Source organism: Thermobia domestica, chromosome 11, assembly GCF_964235325.1.
Source record: "Thermobia domestica chromosome 11, izTheDome1.hap1.1, whole genome shotgun sequence".
Classification (NCBI taxonomy): Eukaryota; Metazoa; Arthropoda; class Insecta; order Zygentoma; family Lepismatidae; genus Thermobia; species Thermobia domestica.
In genome coordinates this window covers 12,958,055-12,980,560 of record NC_137464.1, presented here as the reverse complement: position 1 = coordinate 12,980,560, position 22,506 = coordinate 12,958,055, and the positions used below count along the sequence as shown (strand labels likewise).

At 33.9% G+C, this 22,506-nt stretch overlaps 1 protein-coding gene across 2 annotated transcripts in view; it reads left to right on the top strand.

Moving 5' to 3' along the window:
• LOC145663899 (receptor-type tyrosine-protein phosphatase delta-like) overlaps nt 1-22,506 on the top strand; it is a 212,260-nt gene that overhangs the window by 166,834 nt on the left and 22,920 nt on the right. For both annotated transcript variants that reach the window (XM_081730070.1, XM_081730069.1), the window contains 6 exons: nt 1,632-1,699; nt 4,183-4,399; nt 7,120-7,238; nt 10,249-10,429; nt 11,187-11,489; nt 18,989-19,227. In XM_081730070.1, coding sequence (XP_081586196.1) covers nt 1,632-1,699; nt 4,183-4,399; nt 7,120-7,238; nt 10,249-10,429; nt 11,187-11,489; nt 18,989-19,227 — 1,127 coding nt within the window. The remainder of the gene's footprint in view (nt 1-1,631; nt 1,700-4,182; nt 4,400-7,119; nt 7,239-10,248; nt 10,430-11,186; nt 11,490-18,988; nt 19,228-22,506) is intronic.

The following is a 22,506-nucleotide window of genomic DNA, read 5'->3' as shown; positions in this document are numbered from 1 at the left end:
CCAGATTTTCTTTCTTCAACTACTTGGCCCACTGTTTCATCGTACTTATGTCAACCATAGCGTTACATTAAACAGCTGTCATTCGGCGGTGAATTTTGAAAAACCTTCACTCGCTGCTTCAACCTCATCTCCATGTTGGTCTCCATTTTTTTTAATTATCAACACACCAGCGACACCTGGAAACAAAGGAAACAATCGCATTATCTAGAGCACAAATGGATTTATCAGATTCAAAAAGAATTTTGAAACTCGGTTAACATTTTTTTTTAAGTTAGCTTTGGAGGCTTTACTTTTCAATCAATCCTCGTAACATTGTAAAAATTATATTCTTACATAATCTTATGTTGGTGGCTTATGTCGCATAATATTTTAATCAATAGGATACAAATAAACAATTTTAACTACTTATAAAGTTTAATGTACATTAAAACCACCATGGATAATATAAATTTAATAATTTAATTAATATTAATTTCCCCACCATTATCTATAATTTATTGTAACCTCATAATATAAGACATTTGTAAGTGATATAGGTGAGCGGAAATATACTGTATGTACGCACTTTTTGTGCCTTAATCAATTGTAATGAGAGTATAAACAAAGATTTACATGCATATCATGTTTATATTGTTTGACTTACTTGCTCAGTTCCCCAACTACTGGTGTCATAGATCATGAAACGTATTGTAAGATATAATAATAATAATAATAATAATAATAATAATAATAATAATAATAATAATAATAATAATAATAATAATAATAATAATAATAATAAAGAATTTTATTGTCGCTAAGCTATACATAGGAATAGACAACGTCTAAATGTGATTTAATATTGATACAAAAGTATAACTAAATTAACGATGAAATGACATTACAAAATAAATGAAAATAACTATATTCATAGATTAAATATTAGCTTAACACGAGATTACAAAATATGGTACACTTCTATTGAACAATTAAAATACTCCTGTAAAGAATAAAAGGGCGTTGCAACTAACCAATTGTATAGCTTACTTTTAAATCTATCTATATGTTCATTTGCTAAAGTTGCAAGCAACTTGTTATACAGTTTTATTTCGAGTCTCTCATAACTATTTAACGAGTTGGACAGTCGTTGATGTGGGACATTTATGAGTTTATTGGTTCTAGTAATGTTAGATCTGGTTCATTCAATAAGCTAATTAGAAGCCAAGACAAATAAAAATATTTATAATCGATGAATTCGAAGAAAATAAATAAGTACGATATAATTACTAAGTACTATATTCCCTCCCAAGCCTTCATTTCGTCTGGATATTACATGCATGCTAGCGACATCTCGTGGCGTCAGGTAGAAAGCAGAGCAGCTAGCGACAACTATTAAATTATTTGTAAATAATTAGGGATTAGCCTGAATTGCAAACAGGCGTCTTGCACTTATAATAATCGCCTAGTTGCTTATGCAACCCGAAATTTCAATCTTTTGAAGATTGTATATTAACATTACTCACACACTGATATGATTTTGCTTTAGTTATACCTAGGTAATTATAAAAGGATAAGGCAACAGAGATAGTAACTAGCTTGATCCAATAACTTTATATTGTATTTTAATTTTGGGATTTTTTTTCTTTCTACAGTTAATGGTTTTGAGTATGAGCTTTCTGTTACAAATGTTACAGATTCAAGTTTTGAAATAAAGTGGAAGGTAAGTCGAACTCAAATATGAAGTACTTATACAGAAACTAATGTACTTATTAACTTTCTTCGATTTGTAATGTTGAGTAATTAGCTAAAATATATAGTTTTACGTAAATATAAGATCATAATATTATATGCTGTGTGATTAACATAGGTTTCGTTTGTTCATAATTACTATTGACTGAAAAATGTCAATAAAAAGTTATTTCTTTACTTAGAATAGTTTTACTATGAGAACGTTATATTTTTAATTACTTTTATAAGCTTTTAGAGATGTACTTAAAAACAATTCATACCACTATATGGAGATGTTCTGGAAGTTAATAACTTAATATCCCCTTCAGCACCGAATCTATATGAGAGTGGATGTGGGAACTTAATGTGGGAATCGAACTCAGATCTTTGAAGGAACTTAAGCTAACTATATGACCATTAAGAAGCTTTATACTGAAGTATACATCTAAAATTATTACTAATATTACCAAATTATCTTTTATTAATAACATATATAGTAATTAAAATAACATTTTCAAAGCGATTGTTTGAAAATTTGATATTTTTCTTGAATTCATAGATACGAGGAGTGATCAGAAAGTAAGGTTACAAAGCCTGCAGTGAAACGTGTATATATTATTTCATACAACCAATACAGCCAACAGATAGTACATACATTAGGTTATTTTTCAACGTAATCTCCATATCGGTTGACCAAAGTAAATCACTTAATAAATAGGAGGATTGATCAGAAAGTAAGGTTACAAAGCCTACAGGGAAACATGTATATATTATTTCATACAGCCTATACAGCCGACAGATAGTACATACATTAGGTTATTTTTCAACAGTTTCCACGTCGGTTGAGGCACTTGTCGCATCGTGGGATAAGTTTGAAGATACTCTCCTGGTAAAAATCCTGTCCTTGCGTGTTCAGCTACGTTGTCACGAAATGTTTCACCTCCTAGTCTGAAGCGAAGCGACGACCTCTTAGGTGCTCCTTCAAGTGCAGAAACAGGTGAAAGTCGCTTGGAGCGAGGTCCGGACTGTAGGGAGGGTGGTCGATGACGTCCCAGCGAAAGTGCTTCAACAGCATGGTGGTCTTCTGGTCTGCACTCCTCATCGGTGACGTTTTCTCTACCAGCCGTAAACTTTGGACATCATTCTGCGACTTGCTGACGAGACATTACAATCTCTCTGTAAACCTCTACCCGTATTCGGTGAACTTCAGCCGCAGTTACATGATTGGCCCACAGAAATCGAATAACTGAGCGGACTTCTTCGCGAGACCAGTTTTCCAAACTAGTTGCCATTTGTGTTTACATACAACTAGCGCCGTAGGTGGCTGAAACTCTACACAGTTGCCAACTCCATGTATTACAATTACCTCACACTCCCCATTTATCTATAACAGACGAAACTTCAGAAATATCGGCCTTGTAACCTTAGTTTCTGATCTTCTCTCATATTACAGAGTAGTTCTTAGACATCTTAAAGTAAGAAATTAATGTTAGTATCTCAGTGTATTGAATTCTCAAATTTCAGAAGATAGTTAATGTGTTTATTGTTTATTTTTAAATTCCAATATTAAAATGTCAAAAATCAATAATATAGCTACCATGTTTCTTCCAATGCATCCTTAAACGCTATAAAGAATTTAATGTATGTAATTAATATTTCTTTTTATCGAATTCTTAAACACAAAAAAGTTCACGGTTAGCCTAACAGAAATTGATAGATTAAGGAATTGTTGATAATGAAGTATTAATTACTGCTCTATAGAGGAAGTGTTCAAGTTTACGACTTCTCCTTTTCGTTTGATTCGGTGATGTCAGCATCACGTGAACCTGTTCGACGTTAGTTGAGCAATATGATCACAAGCCTGGTAAAGAAGGATATCTGCCTCGACTATTTCATTGGCATCTGCCATGTTACAAAAGAGTCACCTATTGATATCTATAACTTAGTCATACAAAATTTAGGACATACTTCTGAAAGCATGTAAATATTTCAGACATGTTATTAAAACTCTTTGTTTCTATGAAACTTTAAAGGTTTCTTTTTCTGTTAGGTTAACCCTGTAGTTAAAAGTTCTGGCTTGGTATTGTAAAAGTAATGTTCCAAAACAAGTGTGAACATTATTAGTATACAAATAATTGAGGCATTGAAAGCAAGAGTGGTTTATGTTACATTTTGACGTTTTTGAGATATTGGTACCCACAGATAAGATCAACGTAAAATTATTTGTAAGAAAAGTGAGACATGCGTATCTCAACTGACTGAGAAGCTATACACAAAAGTATTCTAACAACACATATTCTATTCAGAAAGGTATAACACTTTGAGGCCATTTTTTCTTCAAATAACGCTTTTCTAATATACAGCACTCTTGCTTTCAACGCATCAGTTTATTAAAAAAGAAAACAGACTTGAAATTACTTAATGAAAATAATAAGCAGTTGTCAATAAGTTTTATGGTAAACTTGATTCTTGTAGGATTACCCTGTAGGTGAGAAATTTTGTCAATTGCGGCATTACGAAGTTTACGTGAAAAAGAACTGGAAATGGACTCTGCACAGTGAACAACTAGCAACGACGGCATACTTTGATCATGGAATTCCAAATAATCAATATCAAATAAAGATCAAAGCAGTGACCACAGCTGGAGATGCTGTTCCATCAAATGTTGTAACTGTTGTTACAGGAGCTGGAGGTACGGTAGAACATACTGGATTTGTGCATCCACGTTTGCGTTTTACCAAATGAGAGTTTTACTAACACAAAGGTCAATAATTTACTTTAAACTGCGAGTGCGAACTTCCAAATAATTCTCATTCTACTTCCCTTCATGGCCCATGTATATTTGTATTCTTTGAAACCATGTGTAGAAATGTCTACGCCAAGCTGCTTCGAATGTGTTCGCTTCTTCTGACAGATAGGCTTCAACAGCCTTTTCTACGCTGTCAACACGTTTTACCTAAACTTTTTCTCACTTTCGAGACCCAAAAGGAGTAGATTTGAACTGCTAAGATTATAACATCTATTTTGCCCTAATTTCGTTATATCAGGATTTCTGGAACTAATTAAAACGTAGTTTACTCAGTAAATGTTTCAATGATAACACACAAGATAGAATATATTTAAACTGATGTATTTTCCGAAGATTTTCAGTATTTATCTTTTTATTTTTCACAAAATTCCTTCTTCATAGTTGAGAATACATCCACTCTTAATGACTTCTTTACGTATTATATCAGAACTGTCTAGAAAAAAACATGCTTATACATATCTGGCCACAAAACTTAACAAGTTAAATGTTCAGGTCTGGCCATAAAGAAAAATGATATCATATGATACGGACTGTTGTCCATATCAACATATACATATTTTTAAATGTTATCGTTATAAGATGTAGAATGAGTGCAGAGTGAAAAGACTCCCCATTCTTATATATAGCATAGTTCCACAATATAACACATATATACATACACAAACCTACGTATAATTAATTAATTTATCCAACAGGACTTATGTCAGAATATTATTTTCACCTCATTTAAATATGTTACACAGTAAAAAACATGGGGATATTTCAGGGATAAAATTATAATGTTTATTTATTTGTTTTTCTGCCTTAGGTACATGGCTTCGTCAGGAAATTCAAAATGCTTAAAAAGTTCACTTTACAGGTACTATACTTTCAAATAAAGATACGACATAACAATAATAGTAAAACCGTTAATTGCTGCTTGTAATATACATTTACTTGACACAATTAATTAATTTTAATCTTAACCTTATACAGAAAAACCCGAATGACTTTGTGCTATAGAATAGGTTGTTCTGTAATAATAATTTAAAATGTCTTTTAAACTGTAAATTAGGCATTTGTTTGATAGAATTTGGCAGTTCATTATACCTGTATATTATACAGGTAGTTTTATTCCTATATAGTGCGACGACGGTTGAGTTTTAACCAGAAATTTTGTATATGGGTATGATTGATAGTTTTAGCGTTGTATTGGTGTGTAGATCCGAATTTAGTGGAAAACCTAATTCATTCTTATGTATGCATGATGATGTTTCTGGAACATATATATATATATATATATATATATATATATATATATATATATATATATATATATATATATATATATATATATATATATATATATATATATATATATATATACTAGTTCTAGTTCTAGTTCTATATCCTAGTTCTTATACAGTGATCTGCTACAATGAAAGGGAACTAATAGCATTATTTTTAGGAGTATCTTCTGCATTTTAAATACTTTCGTTACATGGCAGATATTATCCAAAAAGAAAATGATTTTGTATGATATTAGTGACTGGATCAAGCCGAATTATGTGGCTTTCAACATTTACAAAGATAGGATCTTACTGAATTTGCGTATAAGGTAAACTCTTGTGCTAGTATTACATACCTGTATGAGTTCTCCATGATGCATTTAGAGAATTTAGTTTTCCCTTATTTTATATTTATTACTTTTGTTCTTTTCACTGTGTTTATGTTGAGTTGGTTAGTTTGTCCATTCTGTAAATTTAGCTGTTGTGTTATCACACATACATTCTTCAGAGCAAGAGTTGTTTCGAATATCAACCAGAATGCTTGTGTCATCAGCAAATACAAGACGCTTTTATTGGGAGCTAGTACGCAGGAAGATCATTAATATAGTGCGTGTATATATAAGAAATAATTTAGATCTAAAATTAAGCCTTATGGACTCCGTGGTTAATGTGCTTTATCTCTGATTTGATTGTTCATATTTCGATATTGCGTGCGGACCTCTAACTCCGTAGTTATGTAATTTTGTAGACTCTTGTGGTTAACTAGGTGAGATCCAGAAAAAGTCCATATATTTTATTACTACTTTTTCGTGCTTTATATGTATATCACTTAGAAAAGCCGCTACGGAATTGTTAATTGATCTGTACTTTCTAGAACAGAATTGGCTATTTGATATTATATTATTATTATTATTATTATTATTATTATTATTATTATTATTATTATTATTATTATTATTATTATTATTATTATTATTATTACTAAAATATACTAATCTGTTATAAACTACTTTTTAAAACATTTTTTGAAGAAGATAGATAGAATGTTGATAGGATGGCAATTTCCTGGGTCAAGAGCTTGCTCTTTATTGTGTATAGGTCCTCCTTTTGTAAGTTTAGGTTCTGGAAATTTTCATGTTTCGTAAGATAAATTGCAACCTGTGTATATAACAGTTTCTTGTGATTTCATATTCAATATCTATTCTACCCTCTTCATTTTGAATTCCTGGGAAAATACCTGGTACAGTAGACAATTTTCTGATACCACTGTAATATTACTGTGTACAGAATATTGACATAAAGGCTTAAATGATCAGTAATGTATTTCTTCTTCAGCGTCGAGTGGTGTAGTTAACCTCGAAGCGACTACAACAACATCGAAGAATTTTCAACTGTCTTGGAATCCTCCAGTTCATACTGAAGGAACCATACGTTATTATCAAGTTTCTTATCAGGTGAGTAATCTTTCATCTAACGATATCAAAATTAGAATTTAAAGTACATTGCATTCAATTTCAATCATAGAATATCAATTTTATAGCAGTTTGATTAGTAGAAATCAGAATTTGTAAACTTGTTCGTTTATATTGCAGTACAATTTTGATTCAAAAAAAGCAACATTATACAAGTCTCTTGCAACAGAATTATTTTGATGTGTTTAGTTATGTTGTTTGTTTGTTTTTATTGTATTTTATTGAATCCTTTAAATCATAACAGAGTGATACAGAAACTTAGCTACACTGGTTTATCGGTTCCCGTTAATTACCCCAAAGGAGCAATGCGTTGTGTGGTCAGTAATTGTATGATGACCTCTCGGGAAACCAGACCGGTGTTTACAGTGCGACCAGTGGGGTCATTAAGCCGGTTCCCCTGAACTGCCTGTTAATATTTCTCAGGTTGTTAAACTTTTGATTGTTCAACTGTAGATTCTTTTAAAAAATAGTTTCCTAACATTATTTTTGAGAATCTATTGTCCCTGAATTACTTAAAGTAGACATAAGGTACGTATGTTCATACTTATGTAAGAAATTTCCAATATTAGAAATAATAAATGATAAAGTATTTGTTTTTATTTACGTATTTATATATTATATAATAAAATAAAGTAAATTACTTACCTGTATGTCTTCTTTAGTTTTATTTACCTGATATTTCGGTAACTCTTGGCTGTTACTTTTTCCGAGAGGTGAGTTTGGCAAAACAGAAAAGTAACAACAAGAATGTAATCTATAGGAAAACCTAGTTACCGAAATATTGGGTAAATAAAGCCAAAGAAGGCGTACAAGTAAATAGTTTAGTATATACATAAGAAATATTGTTGAATTCTTACTAATTAGTTGTTTTTTTTATTATCGCGACGTAATTCAGTTTTTGCATTGCAGTGTTATTAAACATTATTTTTCTTTTTTTATATATGAGTTTGCGACAAACACTTACGGTAAAAATTCGATTTAGACAAAGAGGCCTGGAACGATCTATTTACTTAAGTCGAGGAGTATCTGTGTATATATTTCCAGTTTTTAGAGTCAAAATTAAGTCATGCTGCAGTTGAGACATGATTAATTTTCTATAACATTTTATGAATGGAAATGTAATTCTGCCAATGTGCGGGCACACTTTATTTCTGTAATATGTCTTTGGTTTTCCTGTCAAAAACCCAATCTTTGAGTTAGCGCAAAGACTTTTTAATGTTTCTAGAATACAATATCTAAAATTTCATTTACTCAACGAAACTTAGGAGCAGGTATATATGTCAAATGATACGAATAATACATGACATAGGTTTCACTATACTTTCGGAAACTATTTTAACGAAGCGTTTCTAGAAAAAAAAAGAAAAAAGGAAAAGTAGATTGTCCCAACTTATAAATACAAACTATGCGTAACAGCCTGAATTGAAATATCAAGGAAGACATAGTAAAACACTAAGGCCTATAAATCAGACGCACAAAAAAGGGAATTATCTCCATAGACTAATGATATGTAAGACTATTATCAGCATTACTATAGTGTTCATAAAATCTGTCAAGAGAGCACACCACCCAAATTATTTAGTCAATTTCGATAACAAAATTGCAGCCATGTGGAAGATAGTAAGCACAAAGTTAAAAGAAATAATAGCACCAAAATAAAAAAAAATTACATTACCGAAATGGGAACAAAGTTACAATCCAGATCATATTGTAAACGCCTTCAGTAATTATTATACTTGTGTGTTTGGCTCTTATATTGATACTTAAGCACGTTTCATTACTAAATGCTACTAAATGTTACTATATCATTAGAATCAATAACAATAATAATATAAAAATACATAATAATATAATGTTACTGTAATAACATTAATACTAAGTCAGTTTACTATACTAATCATAGAACCAGTCGTTTAATGATTTACATATAACACCACTGTATGCAATAATTACCCTTCGGGAAGGCAATTTGGAAGTTTTTTGAATGAGTAACGGACTCCTGTTAAAAACAAACAAATAATAAAAAGAAACAGTAGCAATGATGATGAGACTCTTCATGTGCTGACCACACATTCCCCAACTTAAAATCATCAGCTTGTGCCCTTTAAGGCTTTGCACTATGTTTTGTTTGTGTGATTTAGGATTTATTAGTGCAAATAAAATTTTGCATTACAAAACATTGTAAATATTTATTTTTAGTTAATGTTCAGTCATATACTTGTGTTCTTATATGGAACTGAATTTCATACTTATATGAATGGATATCGCTGAAGTGCTCCAGAAGAGAAATATGGAACTTTACATTACGTTATACTTTTCTCCTATAACCCTGATTGCTTTGAATTCTCCACAACGAAGTTCTGAATTAAAAGCATAGTGTGGCATACAAAATTTCTTCTTTTTTATCCAAAACTTTGAAAGGTGGAAATTACAAACGTTCTAAATTCAAAAAGTGGAAGTTTCTATGACATTAACACAATGTGTTTCTGCACAAATATATATAGTTTTTGTTTTCACTTCCGTGAATTTGAACTATTTTCAAATCTAAGTACTTCAGTACTTCAAATGACTACAGAACGCTATGACTTACAGCAACTGCAAATAATTTTAGTCAAAAAAACATATTTCACTAAAAAAAATCCATTAGTTATGCTTCAAGCTAATCTGAAATTTCCAAATCGCCTTTTGTTAGAAAATGTGTAGGAAGAAAATATCACTTACTTCACTTCCATGGTAGTTTGAGAACAACCTTAATGCGCATCATAATGTATGTAATAAATAGATATCCGATTAGAGAACAAGGTACAATGAAATCTGTGAAAGATAAAGTAATATATTCAGTTTTGGAACTGAGAGAATAAAGCTGGGAGAGCACATCTTAACAGTTTACAAGTACGGTTTGCGTTTCCCCACTTTCAGTTTTAACTCAGAGTACGCGTAATAAAAGAATCTTGTCAAGCACTGATAAATTACTTTTTTTTCTTTTTTTTAGTGCGTACGCCTTCTAGCTTGCAGAAATTTCACCTGCAGTTCATCTGGTGATGTAAATGTTGCCACCACATCGGTTACTCTATATAACTTACATCCATTGGCTCAATACGAAATCAAAGTTGCAGCATATACAGGTGTCATGGGAGAGTTTACAAGGATACTTGCGTTAGTTGATTCCACAGGTATTATTTTTGATTTTATACATATCTTTTACTTAAAATATTAGAAAGCCGCCGTTGCGTGGTCGGTAAGTTGTCCACCTACCAACCAAACGGCACAGATTCAATCTCCGGGCAAAACGTTATACCAACCCAGGGATCGCATTATCAATAGCAAGCGCTGAAAATATTTAACATACTTAATCATTGAAAATACTTTCTGACCAGAGTAATGCATTTATTTCTTAGAAATGAAATAATATTAACAGTTTCAACAACTTGATGTTGTCTTTCTCAGACATGTAATAGAATCCGATGGGTAGCACATAGATCACGACCGTTATCACACAGCACCTTAATGAGAATCAGGAAGCCATAATTTTTTTCTTGTCATGACCCGGTTCTGTTACCTCTAGCACATAATCTTGCTTTTCGCTAAAGGTCGAAATGACGTAGCATAAATACAAGGAAATTAAACTTTCATTTAAAAAACGAAGATTTTAACTCACTGTAAACTTAGGAGAATAGAAGGGACCTTTAAAAATGTTGTAAAATGCGGGAAAACAGTAAACGCGGGAACATAAAAGCATGGTAATACTGTGTTGGTGGTGTATGTATAAAGCTGGGGAAAGAAGTATGCCTTTATGAACATGCATTAGGAGAGAAAGAGAATAAAACCCGACGAAGAAGACGCCCAAAAGTGTCCAATATCAAATAAGTGTCAAATGCTGAGAAATCAATATATTTTACAGTACGAATGATTTTTGTTTTTATTTTTCAGTGCCGTCTGTGCGACCGTTAGCAGCTAATGAATCAACTTCAAGAACAAATACCAGTTTTACAGTTCACTGGAATCCCCCAGAGAATTGTACAGGACTGAATGGCTTCCTCTACGGCTACAGATACGAACTGTCTCGAGCAGATACGAAAATTAGTCTCCTCACTGGCGACACAGAAGATACGTCAGCAACCTTCACCAACCTCACTCCACATACGGAGTACATAGTAAAAGTTTACGTAGTGACATCTGGTGGATGGAACTCTAACTTGCCGCTTGTTATATCGGCCACCACAAGAGCTACTAGTAAGTATACATACGTATACAATAGGGTGGATCGAAAAAAACTTATTTTTAGTTTCCGAGTTGCTATACCGCGGAAAAGTTGTGGTTAGTGACGACTTGAAAAATAAAAAAAATGTCTAAATCGGTATCTTCCGATCGCGCAAAGCGTCTGAAAAATTTTTAAAAGGACGAAAAATTTAGTGTTTTCGTACTTTTTATGAAAACAAAATACTCTTGTATTTTTAATGCTATAGTGATAAAACGTTACAACTAGTAATATTTAATAAGAAAAACACATGTTGTGTGTTTTTAGGAAGTATCTTCCGATCGCGCACGTGTGAGAAACCTAACAAGATTCCTGTCATTGAGCGAAAATTCTTATATCTTCAGAGGAAGCATGAGTTAGGAAAAATTAGTGCTTTGGATTGGAAGGAGACATCAAAGTTGAAACGTAGACTTGAAAGAAGCTATACTTTAAATAGAGATAACCCTGATTTTTTACTTGAAGAAGAGCCAAGTTGTTCAGCCGAAATGTGTTCTGAAATTGAACCTGAATACAAACCAAATGACTCTGAGAAAAAGGAATCTCCATCTCCATGGTAGATGAGAATTAAACTAGGAGCTACAGCATTAACCTGCGATCGATATGGAGTCAGTGACCGTGCAGGTTCTCCTATAGCACCTAGTGTGCTAGAAGACATTCGTATAATAACCAAAGCAGATACGTCTATGGTTATTAAAGGTGTAAAATTAGAAGGGAAAGGAGCAAAATTAGAAGTGACTTGCAAAACAATAGTGAAAATGATTTAGATAAACTGCGTGGTCTTTATTTTGATGGAAGAAAGGATGACGCCTTGGTTATAGATAGGATTGAATCCAAACAATTTCGTCGTACTATTAAGGATTACCATTACTCGCTCATCAAAGAACCTGGTTCTGTATACATTGGCCATGTGTCGCCGAGCTCTGGATCTGCTAAAGACATTGTGTCTTGCCTTAATGAACAAGGAATTTCAGTGGAAGACTTGGAAAAATACTGGCTGGAAAAATTGTGTTATTCGTCATCTTGAGATCCATGTTGTGCGACCTCTGCAATGGCCTATTTGCCTATTAGATTTCAATGAATTATCTTTCCGTCATCTTTTTCAACATTTGGATAGAGGAACAGTTGGCCCCACAACATTTTCTGGACCAATTGGAAAGAATCTAAGCGGGTGTGCGGGTGTGTGCCCGTTATAGATTTTCAATCAATAGATTGTGTAATTCCAGAAGTTGACAGAAATTCTTTGAGTAAAGATCAGAGATATCTTTTAGATATATGTCAGGCGGTCAAAAGTGGCATATGTCCAAGTGATTTATCAATTCGTGATCCCGGACCACTTTCACATTCCAGATGGCTCACTTGTGCAAATAGAGTTCTCAGACTATACATAAGTGAAGCAAATCCTTCAAATGATTTAAAAACCATAGTGACTTTCATTCTGAAATCTTACATGCCATTGTGGTTTGAAATTAAAAACAGCAATACCTTCATAAGTGGACCCATTCATGTATATAGAACAATTGAAATATCTCGATACTTGCCTGACAATTTGAAGCAAGTTGTTTTCCCCGTCATTGAAAGGAACTCGTTCTTTGCCCACTCCGAAAATCTTTTAATAGCCATGATTTTTGATGAGAGGAAGCACATTAGAGAACTAGGGCTTAGAAGAGTGTTGAAAGCCAGGCAGTCTGGTTCGAAAGGAAAAACCATCAGAACCTTTCTTACTCCAACTGTACATTTTGAAGCCTCAGATTACATTGACATGATTGACTGGAGTGAAGCCAAGTATTCTTCTCCATCTCTTCTCCGAAAAGTTTCAAACGATGACATCCACTCTTTCATTCAACGAGGTGAAATACCAGATGGGGATATCAAGAAGTTCCCCTGCCATACGCAAGCCGTGGAGCGATGCGTGAAGCTAGTTACAGAAGCTTCGCTCAAAGTATGCGGATCCAAATCAAGAGATGGCTACATCAGAGCAACGTTGAAACCCAGATCTTTGATGCCTGAGTTCAGAACAAAATCTGACTATAAAATCGCTTCAATTTTGTAAGTCTTTCAAAAAAGAAAAACAAATTTAAATATGTAAATATTGTAAATAATACACACTTTTTATGGCTGGGTGGATGAGAAGAGTGTAGGTGGAACTCGAAGTGCAGCCTCCTCCTCTGGGTTGTTTTTATATATAAAAACAAGCGAAGAGCTGCACATTTGTGTTAGCTTTGGAAATTATATGTCATAACCTTGCAACTCTCTCATTAAAACATTAAACATTATAAAACATATTAGAACACATGTTATTACATCAGCACTATAAGGCATTAAAAATATCGCAGTTTATAATTTTTGATTTTTTTTTAAAAAAATACGAACAACAGACATTTTTCTTAAACTTCATGGGCTTTGCGCGATCGGAAGATATTCTCTAAAATCATAAAACAACTGTTTTTATTATTAAATAAGTCATGTTGTAACGTTTTATCACTATAGCGTAAAAAATACGAGAATATTTTATTTTAATAAAGAGTACGAGAAAATTAAGTTTTTCGTGTTTTTAAAATTTTTCAGACGCTTTGCGCGATCGGAAGATATTAACCGATTTCGACACTTTTTATTTTATTTTTCAAGTCATCACTAACCACAACTTTTCCGTGGTATAGCAACTCGGAAACTAAAGAAAAGTTTTTTTCGATCCACCCTAGCGTACAATGAATGCATCATTGGCGATACAAGTTTAATAGTTATATGAAAATTTACTCACATTAAATTAATTATATTATAACTCATGTTCGTTTCGCCTTCTAAGGATGGTTCTTTTTCGATGAAATATTATACTACAGTATGGTCCGAAGATCTTGTCACACCGCGTGTTCCAGTTTGTTTAGTAATCAAGAACATCAGTATGGGCACCATCATTGTCGCGGCACAATATGATGCGGCGCCATGTCCAGTGGGAAATTTTTCGCATCATGGACGGTGTGATTTCCTTGAATGTATCCCTCACAGTTTGCTTTAAATCTTCAGTTGTCTGGTATCGCTGTTTCGAGACATGGTGCTTAACTATTCCCCACAGGTAATTGTCGCATGACGTCAGATGTGGGCTCCTGGGAGGCTACTCAATCCGTGCTGGCATATTCACTAATTCTCTCCTTAGCCACCTCTGAATTCCCAAGAATTTTCGGACAAGGAAAGCGTAGTGGACTGGAGCTTCATCCTGTTCCAGCCAACTATCAGAAATAATATTCAGTCTTTGGAGCTCTGGTACAAACTGATTCTGCAACATTTGGAGGTAAGAATGTTGATTGACTATACCGTAAAAAAAAATATGCCCTTATGAGGTGCCTACTGGACACTGAAGCACATATCATAACATATGGAGAATTGTGCTTTAACTTTTCATAATAATACGGGTTTTCCTTGCTCCAGAAAAACATTCCCCCTATTCCGACAAGATCGATAAATTGCACATTCGTGTGAGAAGAAAACTTTGCCTCACTGTGGGAATGTCACAAACACATCGAGTAAATTTGAGCAAGCTTCATGTCTTCGTTGCAAGTCATCATCACTCAACTCATGTACAAACGATGGTCTAAAAGATTTAAATTCAAGGTCTTTTTTCATGTGTCAGCGTAGTCGATTTTGGAACTCAGGATCTTTTCTGCAATGATTTTTTGGGAAGATCTTATCACAGAGTTAGCCACTGCTGCTCATGTTTCTTGTCGTGTTGACGGCAACCTGTCTTCTTCTTATGCAAAATGGAAGAGTGTCTCTTGTCTTCAGTATCGTTCGCTTCAGTGGAGCTTCTTTATTCAATCGTATTGCAAAGTCCGGTTGCACATATTTCATGGTTTCTCCCGGTATATGGACGTTCATGAGCCCATGCACTTGCTAGAACACATTTTTCCACACTGTAGGTACTTGTGTCAGCTATCTTAAAAGGCAATGGAGTAGAAATACACATACATACAAACAAGAAAGGTGGAGACAAGATTTTCGGACCGTACTGTACATTGGATTTAATAAAATATCTCGCTTTTTAAACATTTTTCATTTAAAAAATCTTGCCAACGATTGAGTAGCGACCCAATACAATCTAAAACCAACCAGTTTGATGTTTTTCCTAAACTTTACAGGAAAAAGGTGCGTATTTTGAAAAATAAAATTGCTGTTATTATTTTTCTTTTACTTCTGCACCTTACAAATGGCTCCTAAAATTGCAAATTTATTGATTTTACTTTACATTAGACTTGGTGTCAAATGTAAAAGAATAATTGTTATATCAGAAATTATTTCAAGTAGCAGAAAACAAGATATTATACAGATCAAAAGGCTGAAACGATCTTGAACCTAGTTCAGAAAATGAGATCACATATTGGATAGCAATGACGGATAAGTGATTCTATCTGATGACATATGAAGATCATGGTGGCCATTCTGAATTTAGACTAAGAATTTTAAATAAAGAGGGAAATTATGTGCCATATTGATTAAGTCTAAAAGTTAATTAAAAAACATAAGGATGAAACTACTGTAGTATTGAAACAACCCTGTTCATTAGATATTATGACCTATGAAGGATTTTAAATAGAGTTTCAACCGATTTTTTGCTTTCTTATTCCGAGTGATCTAGAATTTTGTTAAGCCTCCAGAAATGGATTGAAGTAATCCTTATCGGTGATTCCAGAAGCACTAGAGTTATTGCAGACCAATATAACACTTTTTTTCAAAATCCTGATACAAGGGACATATCATACAGCATTGTTTACAAGGATTTGTGTAAATTTAATGAAGAGAGGTCAGTAAAGAATAATGCACTCAGTTTCGGCTAAGAAACACATCACAGACTCAGCCGCAGCAACTACAATTGCAGCTAGATTCGTCAAAACCCCAAAATGCAGCACCTGTCTTGGAATCAAAGTTAATTTTGCAGGTGTTGCACGCTAACAAATTGCATTTATACTGTGTAGAATTGAGTTGCAATAGCACTTAAATGATGATAGCCCAGATAGATTGCCTTAGTTCAAACAATGAGCTTCATATCAAATTGCTATTAATCTCGTGTTCTCAAGGCTTGTGTTGTTCAGTGTTGAAGCTCTTTCTCGTGCATGATGAAAACTGAATAAATAAAATTATAAAGAGCTGGACGAATTCAAACCATTCTGGACTAATCTTTGGCAAAGGATAGTTAGGGATTCATGCCACACAAATTGTGCGTCCCATCTTCATTAATGGCGCACTAAGTGGTGAATAGTGTTTGCTTATCTTTCGTGATCAAAATGTTTCTGTCACTTTTAAATCTTTGCGATTGCTTTCCAGATTGCTTTCAATATGACGTGCCTCACACTTTGATTTTTCGGACATAAACTGGCTTGTGAATATACTTGGAGTGGCTCCTCGAGCTTTTACACTCACCTTTTTCAATTCCTACGTGACACTATTCTACTTTTATCTATGAAGTTACCTCAAATATTTTATGTATTCGTTCAAAATGATGAACGTTCGTCATCTCCTGCACAGAAAAAATTATTGACTGGACAACCTTCATATTCCTTGCTTCCACGAATGGTTTGTGTGCCCGACAAAATGGCTGACACATTGAGCACATGTAAGACGGTCAACACTTATTCAAAGACAATTATCTTCTTCATGAGTAAATTTATGCCAAACCTAACTTTACCAGTTATATTTATCAACTTTAAGACTTTAGTGATATATGCCACAGTGAGCTCTTCCCTTTTAGAATTCTGGACTCAGTTTCAAAACAATGATGACTTATATCTCGTAGACCCAGGCCCGTATTTAGTTAAGTGCTATTCTGTGCTCGAGCACAGGACGGCAGAATTTAGGGGCGGCAAAATTTTGGATTTTTTTTTAAATCAAAATAAAGTAATATTTAAAACTAGCAACGCCCATGTTATTCTTATGGGTACTTTGCACCCCCATATCTCAGCTCAGGTATGACCTAGAGACCTGGAACAGGTCATTTGGATCATTTCTCCGAAAGCTTTAAAACATATTAGAATTTCATTTTTCTATCTGTTATGGTTCTCGAATTGAAAAGCACTACAGACAGACAGCTTATTGTAGTATTAATATAGATGTCATTAAACTAGTACTGACGGTGAATAATGTATACAATTCTTTTTCTTATCAGTTATCACCAATAATTATTGGTGTCTTACAATGGCGTCCACCAATGTATGTCAGCCAATCCCAGCTTCAAAATCACGCCCCCATTAGATCTTTAGTAGGCTGCTCTAGATAATATTTAAGAGTAAATATTTAAGAAATTCAACCATAATTCAAGTGAAATTATGAAATATAAAAATGACATAGCGGTTGATTAAGAATTAATAGAATGCATTTTCTCCGGACAGTAAATTAAAACCTACATTACATGAATAAATTACGTGCCAGTATTGAGAGAATGTGTCCTCAATGGATGAGTGGTTAAACTCGTTGCCTTGTAATAAAGGAGTCGTGAGTTCGATACCCTGTGGGGATACAAGTGGTTCGTATCCCAAGTTAAGCTGTAGGTCTCGTCCGTAGTACGTCATCATCCCATAGAAGGCAATGGCAAACTACTATGAGTTCATCTTGCTCAGGAACCTTCGGGCAGAACAACTACATCATAATCATCATTGAGAAAATTAGGTAATTTAAAATTACGTTGTTACTTTTGTAATACCTAAACTGCTACGCAACAAGAGTTGATATGTTTGCAGATTCACGGTTTGTTTCCTTGTTTGAGAAATAAGTTTGTGTGGAGGGGCGGCAAATTATTTAGAGCACAGGAGCTCACAATATATAAACACGGGCCTGGGGACGCCCCCTTCAATTGTTACTCATGTCCCAAATATGATCTCATATCATGAATCACACTACACTTATGTTTGTTGGTAAGCTTTGAAAATCTAGTCTTCACAAAAACAAAGAGTATAATGGTTCATGAAGTCTAGTTTTACCGCTTTCAACATCTCATTAATGTAACTCTAAATGAAAATAAAAAATACATTATACCGAAAGTTGTTTATTTTCTGTAACACATTTGACGATTTTATTTATCTTTTTTTTTTTAAAAAAAAAAAAAAAGAGTTTCGGACTTTAGTCTCATACTAAAATTGTTGTTGCAAGTTTGAAGAAACATCTAAATTGGCAGAATATCAATACCCATGCTTCGTTTACGAGGTTCTTTATGTGACTTGCTACAGTGTGTTTCATATCCATCTTACAGACATGTAACTTTTAATGGCTTAACTTACTATATACTTGGTTTTATGAAAACTTTACTTTTTATGACTATCCTAGGCGATAAAAGGACCGATTTTTGCCCACCTCCTTTGGTTATTCTAAGCGTCTTTACCATGGTATGATTTCAGGGAAGTTTTCCAGTTGAATTTTCATTTTCCACGAATAACCGTATATAATTGTAAGTACTAATGGTCTGCCACTTAATGATTTTCTCCCTCGTCTACAGCCCCCGATGCTGTTGAGAACTTAGCTGTTTATAAAAAATCCAGACGAACGGTGGGATTGAGATGGACAAAACCAAAACAGACATATGGATCGTTGGAGTCTTTTTCTATCACGTATCGAAGGAAGAGTGATGGAGAACAGGTGACGGTAGTAGTGCCACTTATACCTTGCCCATTGTATCCAAACATGTTCTGTCATACAATCACAGCGCTACGACCGGAAGAAGAATACATTATATCGGTAAGTTAAGTAAAGGATTTTCTCAAATAGTACATGGTTTTCAAAATAAAATAAAATAACAAGATACTATTTCCGTTAATGCGCTTCTAAAAGTTAACTATCTACATAGTAAATAATAAACTTATCTTGAGTAAGAAAAAGATATGATTCTAGTGTTTATTATCTTTCAATGGCTCTATTCGCACTGATAGATTTGATAGATTCACTGATAGATTTCATATTTGTGCTGACAATGTTTAAGTTAGTAAAATTCAATCAGAGTTGAGTTTTAAGATAAATTCACCTAGGAAGAAAGTACTAATACATTTCCTACATTATATATATTACGATGGGCCGAAAAAACTTTTTTGGGATTTCAATTTTCCGGGTTGTGGAAAAGTTGCCTCGTGTTAGTGGTAGTCAACACACAAAATTTGGATTTTTTTTTGGAAAACTCCTTTCTTTGCCTCATGAGACTTGCATTTTTTTATAGCTACAGCTATGCAACCCGCACGACACTACGAAGAAAATGGTGCTGCACAGCTATTTTTGTTTTGAATTTCAATTGGCCGGGTCGCGGAAAAGTTACCGTGTGTTAGTGGTAGTCTACACAGAAAATTTGGATTTTTTTTTTTTTTTTTTGTCATCCTCTTCCTTTGCCTCGCAGGACGGCAAAGGCGGCGAAGCAACCCGCAAGACACTATGAAAAAAATTGTGCTGCACAGCTATAATCTTTGGTTCCGTTTCACGCTGAAGCATTCTGAGGCTGAAAATAAAATGCAAGATAAAGTGAGATGCGGTATTGTTCCTATGTGGTTAAAAATTATAATCAATTAGACGAAGAAATTGCATTGATGCTTTCAAAACTCATTATGAATATAGGTCATGAAAAATAGTTGATAAACCTTCCCTTGTAGCTTTTAGCTCGTCATGGCACATACACTCCGAAACTCCCCAAGAACCCACCACGAGGAAGTTGCTGCAAATAGAGTTCCACCTGCCCACCCACTTGCTTCCATTTTTTGGCTTATTTACATTTGATAGTCCTGCTGGGAGTCCAACTTTTGCATTTTTTCTTCGAGACTCTAATATTGCCATGATAAAGCCTTCTCTCCGATCCGCTCCACACACTAATGCTGACGCTTCTGTAACATTTTCTCCACTGCTTGCGAATGGCACGGAAAACATCTAATTTCTTCAGACGCTGTATCCGCCGTTCAAATATTTTCTTCCGTCTGGCTCGAAGAACGTTCTCTTGTCAATGGTGGCTCGGTGGCGTTCGTTAAGAATCAGTCGATCATCCCATGATATTTACTTGCATCTAAGTTTACTTTCGGAACAACAAATTCACGTAGACTTGATCTCTGTCGATACTTTTTTATTCTTCTCCATCCTAAAACTTGGATGTCCTGGCTCCTATCGGTGATCATTGCCAGCAACAAGTTTTTCGGATGTTTAAAGTAAGCGTTGGAGCTAATCACAATCTGCAGGATTCTTCTTCATTCCTCTGGAAGAAAGGATGCAGATAGAGCAAGTAACCACAACTGTCGCGTCCCGTTGGCGAGAGAGAAACAAATTTCGCTTTATTTCAACCAAACTTGTGCAAATACTTTGCTGGCATATTGTGCAAGCCAACAAAGCGCTTTTTCGGGATTTTCGGTGCTAATATATAATTGGAGAATGCGAGAAGCTGTCGTCAACCATTGGGACATGACAATTGGTCCAGGCTTTTCCTTCAGGGGGTCTGGTGGACACAAACCTTCTGAAACGGCTCGGCTAATGTTCGAAAGGTATTGCTTATCGTTACTCAAATCTTGTAACACCATTTTGTCAGGCCAGGCCGGCTCCGAAAGACACAGGCTGCTACACAATGTATAAAATTACAATCTCTCCGACTTTTTATAAAAATGCTTTACGTATTATTATTATTAATATAGTCGTGTACAATGTTGTAGGTAAATATATATTTTCTATTATTGCACATCCGATTTCAAAATTACTTTATATTAGATTACTTGATTAAAATTTTCTTTGTAATATCAACGGGTCTAAAAGAAATTGGTGCAATGTAAGGTTGACAATATATTGTGCACGTTATATATGAACATGAATTGAAACATAAAAACACATTTTTTCGTCTAATTAATTATAATTTTTAACCACATAGGAACAATATCGCATCTCATTTTTATCTTGCGTTTTATTTTCAGCCACAGAATGTTTCAGCGTGAAAAAGAACCAAAGATTATAGCTGTGCAGCACAATTATTTTCGTAATGTCGTGCGGGTTGCATATCCGCAGCAATAAAAATATTCAAATCCCATGAGCCAAAGGAAGAGGATGACCAAACAAGATCCAAACTTTCTGTGCAGACTACTATTAACATGAAGCAACTTTTCCGAAACCCGGCCAATCGAAATTCAAAACAAAAATATCTGTGTAGCACAATTTTCTTCGTAGTGTCGTGCGGGTTGCATAGTGGCACTTATAAAAATATTCAAGTCCCATGAGGCAAAGGAAGGGGTTGACCGAAAATATCCAAATTTTGTGTGTTGACAACCACTAACACGAGGCAACTTTCCCGCAACCCGGCCAATGGAAATTCCCAAAAGAAGATTTTTTCGGCCCACCCTAATATATATATATAGGCCTACTTATTCTACTACAGGTTAGACACACATTGTAGGGTGACTGAGATGCTATAAAATAAGACATGCATAGTAGGGGCCGGATGTTATACAAAATATCTATATCTTAATGTTAAAGAGATACGTCGAGAAATACTTCGATCATTTGGGGAAAATTTTCATAAAAACTTTTCTGCCTGTTTCACTCTATAACGTCTGTACTGCTTAAATGCCAAATATTGCATTTTCTTAAAATTTAACGATTTCATTGGCATAATTACATAGCTCTCTTGTTTCTTTCGGCTACAATAAATAAATAAATAAATAAATAAATAAATAAATAAATAAATAAATAAATAAATAAAAAGAAAACACTCTAGGTGTCTAGGTCAAGGTAAAACTCCCACCTCAATACATGGAAAGAATATTTCGCGAGTAATGTTAATTGTTACAACTAATAAGAACTCGGATTAAAGACATTTTTTAAATAGATAAATGCTTGCTAATGAAAATCTACTGTTTAAATTTAATCCATATTCTTTCGTGTTTTAATTGTGCCTCGATTACGTCTATAAAAATAGGAAAGTTCTTTTGTATTTTTTTAAAAAGAATAAAACATGTCGTATAATCATAGACAAAATGTGTCAATTGACACCTTAAAAAATAACTTACG